The sequence below is a fragment of the Schistocerca nitens genome, chromosome 4, assembly GCF_023898315.1.
Source record: "Schistocerca nitens isolate TAMUIC-IGC-003100 chromosome 4, iqSchNite1.1, whole genome shotgun sequence".
In the NCBI taxonomy this organism is placed as follows: domain Eukaryota; kingdom Metazoa; phylum Arthropoda; class Insecta; order Orthoptera; family Acrididae; genus Schistocerca; species Schistocerca nitens.
In genome coordinates this window covers 985,477,470-985,489,346 of record NC_064617.1, presented here as the reverse complement: position 1 = coordinate 985,489,346, position 11,877 = coordinate 985,477,470, and the positions used below count along the sequence as shown (strand labels likewise).

Genomic DNA, 11,877 nt, shown 5'->3' with positions numbered 1-11,877 from the left:
TTGGTAAAGTTTAGAACCACTGTGTTCAAATTTGAGCTGCAGACATGCTGCCATGGGCGTAAATGCTTTTCTGGCACTGTCATCCTCCTGGCGACAATAGATTATCGAACCTAAATGCCTCCAACCACCATGGTGTTGAGCTCACTGGAGGGACTACATTCTCTCAGAGTTGGCACACTGCTGTCTATGAGTATCTAAAACCACAGTCTAAGCCCAACTCTGCAGTGGACTCCGAGATGGTATCACTGTTACAGATCTTACGACAACAGTGTGGAAGCTACAACCATATTTGACAACTTGCTTCCATCTCCCTGGGAACCAGTCTTGGGTAAACTGAAATTAGTAGCAGCTAGGTCGCAACATAGTACACTTCTGCCTCATTACTATGTGAGCCCACAGCTTGCTCCGTGAGCTGATGGTATCACAGATTCACCAACACTTATGTAAGAACTGTTGCACTTGCATCCTCCCCAAACCCTCCCTTGTGTGTGCATGACCAACAATGATTCTTTCACTCTCACTCCTCACAATAATTCTTCTCATTTCTATGGTAACTCATGTCAATACCACCCCACAGAATGTCAACAGATAGGTAAGTTTCCATCTCATACCTATAGGGGGAGGGGGATGGGGAAGTGCCGAGTTTGAAAGAGAATCAGTTCTGTATTGGCTTTTGTGGAAAGTGTCAATTTCGTGCTTTGAGTGTGCAACTGATAATTGCAGTTGTAGCAATGATACACTCACAACCATGCTAAACTATTTCAGTTGGTGCCAAAAGAACAATGAAATGTTTAAAGAATTCATAAGCTTAATTTGCAACCATTTCAATGATTAAAAAAAAAATAAACTGTAATATGTATTACCTGTAGAACATAGCCATTGAGACTGCTCACTTATGGAAATAAGATAGCTACATTTAAAAGAACGAATTTTTTTTTATACAATTATAATTTAATTTATCTTTACTATAAACAGTTACATAATAAAATTGTACAATATCCTCAGGATATATGTGAACAAGCAACACATCACCACAAATCATAGGTGTAAAATACACATTTTCATTATCCACTGTCAAAATAGAAATAGTTCACGTTCTACTGGAAAGCCAATTTACAAATCTCCATATTGCAGACTTTTAAGAATTTATTTCCATTTCCATTTGCGGAGTACACAGTACTCATAACGTCTGATAATGTCTGGTTGAATATTTAAATAACCATCAAACGTGGAGCAATATTCATAGCCATAAGTTCCTGGAACAACAGTTTCGCTGCGTATGGTAGCCTCACCTGTGATATCTGTAAAATAAAAATAATAATAATAGTAGTAGTATGTTGAAAAGGAAAGTCATTAGTTAGAGACAGGGCACACTATTAAATTATACTAACAGTCTTTGTAACATGTGGGAAACATACCTGAGTCTTATTCTTGCAGCCTTTGCATTCAAATGTGTTATTTCTTAAGTTGGCAATTGCTATAAGCCCACAGAAGTTGCACACATGTATCCGGTAAGGATCGGAAACTTCAAATAACCTCTCCCTCAAAAATTGTGCTGCTCCGTGAGCAATTTGACAATCTCGCTCCATCTCTCCAAATCGCAAGCCTCCATCCCTGAAGAAGGAAATAGTAATAACTTAGTGCCGTGCTCTGTCTCTGTGTGTGTGTGTGTGTGTGTGTGTGTGTGTGTGTGTGCGCGCAGATATTATCCATTAACTTGGAAAGACAGAGTGGACAGGACAATCATAATTTTAAATGGAGAAACACAAATGCCAGAATACGGAATGAAGAAATTCAGAATGAACGAAGCCAATGAAAAATGGGAGTGGGGGGCAAGAATGATTGAGAAAGCTTTGACTACTTTAGCTATGCTGTAATAGTCTGACATACAACGCAGTCTAAAGTGAGTAGGAGGGGGAAAGGAAGAGTTAATGAAAAAGATACTTAGGGAAGTTTTAGCATGGAGTTACACACCAACAACTTTTACACTCACAAGGAACAATCATTCTAAGTGTTCTGAGATGTGTTTGTTAAGCAAAGTAAATTATTACGTTGTGTATGAGTCCAGACTACTCTCGAAAAAAGTGATAGTCGACTAGCCGAATATGTGTAGTTCATTCAGAAATCAAACAAGTAGTAAACCATTTGAATTGCAAAACCTGTGTGGACCACATTATTCACATAGTGTGTTGTCTCCATCACCAGCTTTCAGCCAGATTGGATAATGCACTGCTACCAAGGGCATATTTGCACAGGTAAATATGGCTATATTACAACACAATAACAGAAGAGAGACTTCAAAAGGTTGTTTAATCTCTCCTGGAAGAAGAAAGGTATGGGGTTTAGGGGGAAAAAATGGGGTTCAACTGATATGACCTTTGCAACAGGAACACCACTCTAATTGAGAAAATGAACATATGCTGCAGGAGATGTGTCAGCTGCATTCAATGGACAGGAAATGATAAGAGCGAACAATGAGAGACCAACACAGAGTCCAGCAGATGAGTGCCTTGCCTCCAATCCTCATCACTGTGGTGGACGATATAAAAAAGACAAAGGAACAATGTGGGCCTAAATTGAAAGCAATGGTGTTTGCTGTTATAATCTGGGGAGATACAAATGATATCCAAGAAAAACTGTATATCTGGAACAATCATCTTGAGTAGTTCAGTCTGAAAGTCAGTGAATCAAGACTATAGCCATGACAGTAATCAGACAAGGAGAGCATCCGAGTTCCAGCCAAACTGAAGACATGTGGAGAATGTGCAACATTTCTCATATTTGGGCAGTGTGACAGTGCTGAGGTGAATAAAAAAGGGTAACATAAGAAATTAAAGACACAGAATGGATGCAGGAGTAAAACCCTGTATTAGAAAAATTCTGTCAATTCAAGGTGATGCGAAATGGATCACAGAATCCAAGATAGACTAATTCCTTGAAATAATGATAAACGGAGAATAACTTGCTGGAGACCATCAACCAAGGAGAAGATGCATCAACAAAGTAGAGGATATCACCAAAAGACACTATGCCGTCCATATAATGGATGAAATCAATGGAAGTTTATAACATATAGTAAACCACAACAATCTGTGGAACTAAGTTAAAGACTGTCATACAGTGGAAATTCAGTGTAAAGTGGAAAATAAACTATTTCAGGGTGCAAATTAATTTTACACAGACATTCTTGTATCAGGCCTAGAGACTAAAACAGATTCTAAAAAATCAAACTGAAATGAAATGCTTATCATTTATGTGCAAGAATGTAGTGTATATGACATTTTGTAAGAGAAAAGGAAAAGTGACATTCTAAATAAAGACTGTATACAACCTGTCTGCTCTTCAATTTTTTTTTTTTTTTACCAGAACTAGGACCACATCCAACTATCTCAATGACCTATGGCTGGCATTCTTTGTATTAAATAATCAAGATTGAACAACCTAGTCTTAATGTTTTATGGAAACAAAATAAATCTGTCAGCAGCAGTATTTGTGTTGAAAGAATAGTGGTATTATAAATGAGACTGTGATGTACTAATAAGACAATTTTTGGAGTATTACAGAAATTATGCAGTTGGATCCATGAGGACAAGCATAGAAAAAAGTTTGAAGAGGCTCTTCACCAGCATCCGCGAAATTGGAGTGGCAACCTGACAAATGATTTGTAATGTGACAAAATGTCCAGTCGATCTGTGATTCAAAGCCATCCTTATTTGTATGGTTAAACTGGATGGACAAGTCAGTAAAAAGATTAAGAGAATGCAAGGGCACACTATGTTCAACAGTGCCATGCCAAATGAAGCACCACAGTGCTCAAATTCTAAGGGAGGGGATAGAGAGAGGGGGGGAGGGAGGGAGATAGAGAGAGGGGGGGGAGGGAGGGAGATAGAGAGAGGGGGAGGGAGGGAGATAGAGAGAGGGGGGAGGGAGGGAGAGTACCATAAGTAAAGATTTAAAGGAGATGAAAATTGAATTATAATTTACTTTCAGTCAAGGTCCCACTATTTGTGAAACAACTTTACAATGCTTTGTGTAAGTACAGTATGCGAGAAAATTTATTAACAGTTCTATTGAGAATAACTAGTGTGGAAACATTTCTGTTGTTCTGTACAACTAATACACAAAGTTAATTATTGTGAATTGTAAGAAAAACAATGCTGATGCACTCAAAATTCTGAAAAAATATATGCCCAAATCTATACTATAGAGAACTTTACCTGGCTCTGCCCTCCATAGGTTGACGCACCAATATCTGAACTGGACCACGTGCTCTGCTGTGAATTTTGTCATCCACCATATGCTTCAAGCGCTGGTAGTATGTGGGCCCTAAGAAAACCTGGGCATTAATTTTACGCCCCGTGTGACCGTTGTACATAACCTCATTTCCACGTAACTGATATCCGTACTCTTGTAGAAGTGAGGAAATTTTCTGCACATTTACAGCATCATTGAAAGGGGTTGCATCACCAATTTCACCCTTGTTCGAGGAGACCTGGAAGGAGAAAAGTGTGTATACATGAACTGTCGATAATGCTATTACACTTGAACAACGCAGTGTTCGGTGTTATACAAACCTTCCCTTGCAAGCACTCAATCAAGTGACCAATCGTCATTCGAGATGGAATGGCGTGTGGGTTAATGATGATGTCTGGTGTGATACCTTCGCAAGTGAATGGCATGTCCTAAACAGAGATTATATTTTTAAGTGCAGGAAGATAACACTTCACTAAACAAAATCAATAATTTCTGAAACTATGCTGCTGCTTCTCATAATACTTTTTACTGAAGCAAGTATAATAATTTTTAATAACATGTTAATATTCTAAATAATTACCTCTTGCCGATATTGTATACCACAGGTTCCCTTCTGGCCATGACGAGAGGCAAATTTGTCACCAATTTGAGGTATGCGTACTGATCGGACACGTATTTTGCAGAACTTGTAACCCTCAGAATTTAGAGTCAACATCACTTGATCCACAATACCTGTCTCACTGTTTCGAAGGAATGTGCTTGCATCTCTTTTTGTGTATCTTTTCGTTGTTCCCTCCAACTGCAGGCAAAACATTCATATTCAGTTCTCCTCCTAGCTGTGGTGCACTTAAAGTACTTTTACTGACTATACTCCTCTTTACATCCTGATGGGTTTAAATTAGTTAATAATTCTTGTACTTCTATACACAGGGATACCAAAGCACTTAAATTGGTATTATTGTTAAAATTCAACATACACAATTAAAAAGTTAAGTGCTGTGCTTCAATGTATTGATTCTAATTTAATTCAAGCTTTTTTTCAAGTTATTTTAGTATCAATGTCCTGCTTCACAAAGATTTTCTTCACTATGTATTATATGCAGAGGAAGCCAAAGAATATACAGTTAACTGTGCAAAGTAGGAGCTTTTACGGCAGATAACCGAGGTCTATAAAATACTTACCTCGTCTTCATTGTCTGGTAGTGTAATTGTCTTTCCAATCACAACATCATCCCCAGATACACGAATACCAGGTGATATAATCCCATCGTCATCAAGCTTGTCATATAAGGCATTACGCATACCCTGTTTGAAGAAAAGTGACATTCAGTCCTCTGTAAGCAAGGCAGTAACAGAGACAACTTCGAAATTTGCACACTATTAACACTGACACTCATACTGTGGTTTAGTTACTGGTTTGTCGTGGTATTATACACTGATGGGGAAAAAAAGATCTCAATATTAAGGAGGAGTTGTACGAGAAACTGAAATTGGTAGGCACGTTTCTACATCTGAAAGATGTCTCTTCAAATTTCCCTCTAGTTGCCCATTACTGGCACTAGTAGTGCCACTAAAAGGACGCAAATCAGGTTTGCTTTAAATACATGTGGAATAGTTGTGAGCATAAGTTGCCTTTGAGGCTGGACATGGTGAACTGATGTTACTCAATAATGTCTTTCAGGTGACACAGATGCCATTATCAACACCTCACAGAGTTTGAATGAGTTCGTGTAACAGCTACAAGAAGCTGGGTGTTCCTTCTACGACACTACAGAGAGACTTGGCAGGAATGTAGACGCTGCACATAACTGCTGGCAGCTGTGGTCACGAGAATGTAATTAACTATGAGGAGACCAGGCTCTGGACAGCCATCTGGCTCTGCCGAGAGGGAAAACCACTGTGTTTGGCATAGGGCTCTGGTGCATCATACTGCATCCCAACAGTAATTTAAACAACAGTTGGCACTACAGTGACACAATCAACTGTTGCACATCAGTTGCCGCACCGAGCGAGGTGGCGTAGTGGTTAGCACACTGGACTCTGAATTCGGGAGGACAGCGGTTCAATCCCCTGTCCGGCCAACCTGATTTAGGTTTTCCGTGATTTCCCTAAATCGTTTCAGGCAAAGACCAGGATGGTTCCTTTGACTGGGCATGGCCGACTTCCTTCCCCACCCTACCCTAATCTGATGAGACCGATGACCTCACTGTTTGGTCTCTTCCCCCAAATAAACCCAACCTCCCCACCAGTTACTGCAAGAACAGCTCCTAGTCAGACGCCTTGTAGTGTGTATCCCATTTACCCCAAATCACTGTCATTTGTGACTTCTTTGTTGATCCACTATGGATCGTGGGACGACGGCTGTCATGAACTTCTTGATGCAATAATTTACCAACAGCTGTATGTATTGTAGAAATTTGTTTTATTTTATGAACTTCTATGTGCTACCAGTTTCGGCATTATATTGATGCCATCTTCAGGCCCCACTCGTCATAGTCGTAAAACCACTATACACGGAAGGAGCCATATAACTGGATCCGTGAATCAATTTGTCCTCCAACAGCTCTTGGTGGCCAGGCGACACAGACTCAGAACATAGAAGTTCATAAAATAAAATAAATTTCTACAATACATACGGCTGTTGGTAAATTATTGCATCAAGAAATCTGTGACTTCAGTGGTGCCAAGTGGGAGCTCATTCGATGGCAAGATGAGGCCTGTTGTGTTTTCTGGTGAAAGATGGTTCTGCCTCGGTGCCAGTGATGGCCTGGTGTTTGTGAAGAGAGGGCCTGCAATCAACCTGTCTGCATGCTTGACACACTGGACTTAAACCTGGAGCTACTATCTGGATGGTGCAATTTTTATATGATAGCAGGACCACTCTCGTAGTTATCCCATGCACCCTGACTGCAAATTTGTATGCCAAACTAGTGATTCCACCTGTTAGGCTGCCAATCATGAACAGTATTCCAGAGGGTGTTTTACAGCTGGATAACGCTCGCCCGCATACTGCTGTTGTCACTCGACATGCTCTGCGGAATGCTGACATGTTGCTTTGGCCTGCTCAATCACCAGATTTGTCTCTAATCAAGCACATATGGGATGGCATTGGACAACAACTCAGCGTCATGCACAAGCAGTATTAACCATCCATGTATCGACCAATGAAGTGCAACAGGCATGCTTGCATTCAACAGTCTGGCAATTATATCTGTTAATGATGTACCAGCATTTGACATTTGCAATGGTTTATCTTGCAAAGTTAAACTAAAATACGTTACCTAGACAATTGTATTCCCAAAAATATCATTACTCTACATTAATTATTTTTTGGTTTTGCAATCTTTTCCCAATCAGTGTATGTATTAAAATAAACATTTACATACGTAATATAAAATATAATGTGTTAATCTACAGAAGCAATAACAAGTCCACCACTAATTTACATTAAACCTCTCAAAAATTCTATTTGTACCCAGACGAGGTTCATCTGTTCAGAATATCAAAGACAGTTAATTTCAACTATCCATAATTTATCCTGTACATTAACGGTCATACAACTCCTTCATAAACTTTGAGAATTATGCTCTGACAATTACTTTTGCTTTGCAGGTCAAATGGAGAGGTAAATTCATGACCCCCATTGGCACTAATGAATGCAAATTTTGTTGTTGGATAACAAAGCAATCATCATCTAACCAAATCACTTAACTGCTCATTTGGTCATGCACCATTGCTAAAATTACTATCTGGACGCATGGCAACATTTTTTCTTTACATATTCTGCAGTACCTATTTTACTTGGCCCTTCTCTGCAATAAACCACCATTCAGTCTATTCCACTGGCCCATCAGAAACAACATACTGATTCAAGGTTTAATGAAGCTGCATAACTGCCCCATCAGTATCAAGCCTAACACCCATCTTCTGCAGGACCAGAAAATATTAACCCTCTCATAAAACGTAAAGTGTATTATGAAAATACAGATCTGCGGGATCAGTCATATGTGCACACGAAGTCACAACTTGACACTTATTTTGTCAGGTTTTTTGGTACTGCTGCACATACGCAAAACATTATTTTTCTTTCTACTATAATCAATCATTATCTTGTGACTAGTGGTGTACGTACTAAAGTTTGATTGAACAATTATTTTAATTCCTACATGCTGTGACAGAATACTGAAGTGTGGTTATACCAATGTTGGGCAAAAAATTCATTTTTGCTACCACAGATATGATCACATCATATACATATCTACACACACATCTGTTATCAGCAAGCAACCACAAGGTGCATGGTGAGGGTACCTTGTACAACTCTTAAATCACCACCTTTCTTCTTCAACTCTCTCATAGGAACTCCCATTTGAGTTCACCGAGCATTTGCGCACACTATTGCTGAAATCTTCTGATAAATATAGCAGCATATCTCTGAACTGCTTTGATGTCTTCCTTTACAACGAGCCTGTGAGGATACCAAGACTTTGGCAGTATTAAAAAATGTGTACCACAAGTGTTCTGTATTCTAAGAATTTTTAGCATATTGCAGCCCCATCAGCTACTGTGATAGACTAATATATTGAAAATTTTCCCTCAGTTGTGAAAACTGGCACATTTTTCACTATATTAATGTTCTGTATTCATTCTTCTTTTACAGAATGAGTTACATTTTCCTAGAATTCTCCAATAAACTGACAATCACCACCACCTCTCCAAGTGACCTTACATGATCTTTCCATTTCATATCACTTTGCAACAATATACCTACATATTGAACTGACCTAACTCTGTAAAGCAATACACCACTAATACAGTATTCCAATTTTACAGGATTCTTTTCCCGACTCATCTCATTATCCTATTTCCAAACACAGAGGAAGCCAAAAGTCATCACACCAAATCGAAATCCTGTCGACATCATAGAGTATCCTCCTCCAGTCACTCAATGACAATACTTTCCAATACACTACAGGGTTTTCAGCTGTCGCAGATTGCTGCTAACCCAATCTGTCAGATTGTTATACAGAGGATAAGTGCCCTATTATACTTTCCTAGCACACTCCTGACAATATTCTTGATTCTGATGAAAAATTACTGACAAGAACAACATACTGGGTCCTACTACTTAGAAGTCTTTTGAGCCACTCTCATATCTGGGAACCTGCTCCACGTATTCATACCTTCGTTAACAGTCTGCAGTGGGTCATTGTATCAAACACTTTCCAGAAATCGAGAAATGTGAAATCTGCTTTTTGTCCTTTATCCACAGTTTGCTGGCTATCATCCAAGTAAAGTGCAAGCTGAATTTCCCTAGAGTGAAACTTCCTGGCAGATTAAAACTGTGTGCCCGACCGAGACTCGAACTCGGGACCTTTGCCTTTCGCGGGCAAGTGCTCTACCAACTGAGCTACCGAAGCACGACTCACGCCCGGTACTCGCAGCTTTACTTCTGCCAGTATCTCGTCTCCTACCTTCCAAACTTTACAGAAGCTCTCCTGCGAACCTAGAGTGATTGTAAACCTGTGCAGATTTGTGGACGGAAGCTTTTCTGTCTCAAATAGATGTATTACATTCTAACCTAGAATGTGCTTAAGGATTCTGCAGCAAACCAATATTAATGATGTTGGCCTGTAATTTTGCTAGTCCTTGTTCTTTACCCTTCTCCTATACAGGAGTCACATTCACTTTTTCCATTTGCTTAGGACTTGGTGCTGGGCAAGACATTAGTGACAAATACAAGATAAATAAAGGGCCAATGTCAAACAGTACTCGCTGTAAAACTGAGCTGAGGCTCCGCCTGGCCCTGGTAACTTATTTGTTTACAACTCTTTAGGTTGCTTCTCATTACCAGGATGACTATTTCCATATCCTCCATAAAGGAGTCCATCAAACGATGGTATGTCTCTTGATCCTCTTGCATGAAAGATTTTTTTAATGTGAAATTCAAAACTTCAGATTTCCTTTACTGACTTCTAGTGCCTGCCAGACTGGTTGACAAGGAACTGGATAGAAGCCTTCGACCCACTTACTGATCATAAGTATTATAGGGAACAGCAATCAGTTGCAAATGTTTTCTGTAAGCTTTACTACTTGAAACGAATACAGTTACTGGGCACAACTCTTTCCCTAAGGAATCAAACCACTTATGTTACATAGAACCTGAACTATCTCTGGTTCTCGGTATCTTCTGCTACGGTATTATAGTCAAACTAGGTTTATGCTCTGTACATCACTCTTTTTATAGAAGTAAGAATTTCTATTAATTTTCATACCTGTCAACATCTACACATTCTTCTCCACACTGTGAGTGCAACTATTTCTTTCTCCACATTTTCTGAATTTTATTATTAAATCTAGGTAGATCTTTTCCATCCTTAATCCACATGCTCACCATTACATGACTTACTATCAGTTTGAACTTTGCCCACATTTCCTCTATGTTCATCATACTGCAACCAAATGGTTTCTGATCTCTGTCAAAGTAGGAGGCTAATTACTTCTTTTCCAGGGGAAAAAAAGCCTCCACAGTTATTGATGGATTTATTAATTTCAGAATTTCAGTAACCATCATCACTATGGTGACACGATCACAAATATCTGTGTATATACTGAAAATGTAATAAGGTCGTGCCTGTCTGTAACTACACACATCAAAAAAAGTTTTACATCACCCCGGTTCTCAGAATTCTTTAAGATAGACGTTGACTGTGGATATTGTATCACAGACACAGTCCCTTTGACTGTTCAGAGATGTCACTAAACCCACCCAAAGATGTAAACAACCCTGCATGAGCAGCACCTATTAGACGGAGGGGGGTCCGACAGCTGATCACTTCCAGCCATTCCACCAGGAAGGAGGTATACAGCTCATTGTTGTCTGTAGTTCAACCATGCGTAGACGGTCAATACCACGGTTCGATCGTGTCCGCATTGTTACTTTGTGCCAGGAAGGGCCCTCAACAAGGGAAGTATCCAGGCGTCTCAGAGTGAACCAAAGCGATGTTGTTCACATGTGGAGGAGAGACAGAAACTGTCGATGACATACCTCGCTCAGGCTACCCAAGGGCTACTACTTCAGTGGACGACACCTACCTACGGATTATGGCTCGGAGGAACCCTGACAGCAATGCCACCATGTTGAATAATGCTTTTCGTTCAGCCTCAGGATGTCGTGTTACAACTAACTGTGTGCAATAGGTTGCATGATGCGCAACTTCATTCTCAACGTCCATGGCGAAGTCCATCTTTGCAACCACAACACCACACAGCATGCTACAGATGGGCCCAACAACATGCCAAATGGACCACTCAGGATTGGCATCAAGTTCTCTTCACCAATGACTGTCCCATATACCTTCAACCAGACAATCGTCAGACGTGTGTAGAGGCAGCCTGGAGAGGCTGAACGCCTTATACACACTGTCCAGCGAGTGCAGCAAGGTGGAGGTTCCCTCCTGTTTTGGGGTGGCATTATGTGGGATCCTCTTGCCTGCTCCAAACCAAAGGTCTATCATCAATTCTAGATATGATACTGCAAATTGTAAGCTCTGCTTGTACCCACAAGCGAGGCCAGCAGTCTTTACCACTTCCACCAGCCAGCCATAAGAACTGAGGATGGCC

General features: G+C 40.0%; 1 protein-coding gene across 1 annotated transcript in view; it reads right to left on the bottom strand.

The window, feature by feature from the left end:
• Nucleotides 1-985: 985 nt before the first annotated feature.
• LOC126253695 (DNA-directed RNA polymerase II subunit RPB2) overlaps nucleotides 986-11,877 on the bottom strand; it is an 83,322-nt gene continuing 72,430 nt past the window's right edge. The window contains exons 16-21 of the mRNA XM_049955221.1: nucleotides 5,437-5,559; nucleotides 4,835-5,053; nucleotides 4,575-4,682; nucleotides 4,218-4,492; nucleotides 1,419-1,614; nucleotides 986-1,301 (exon numbers count right to left, since the gene is read on the bottom strand). Coding sequence (XP_049811178.1) covers nucleotides 1,212-1,301; nucleotides 1,419-1,614; nucleotides 4,218-4,492; nucleotides 4,575-4,682; nucleotides 4,835-5,053; nucleotides 5,437-5,559 — 1,011 coding nt within the window. The 3' untranslated portion in view covers nucleotides 986-1,211. The remainder of the gene's footprint in view (nucleotides 1,302-1,418; nucleotides 1,615-4,217; nucleotides 4,493-4,574; nucleotides 4,683-4,834; nucleotides 5,054-5,436; nucleotides 5,560-11,877) is intronic.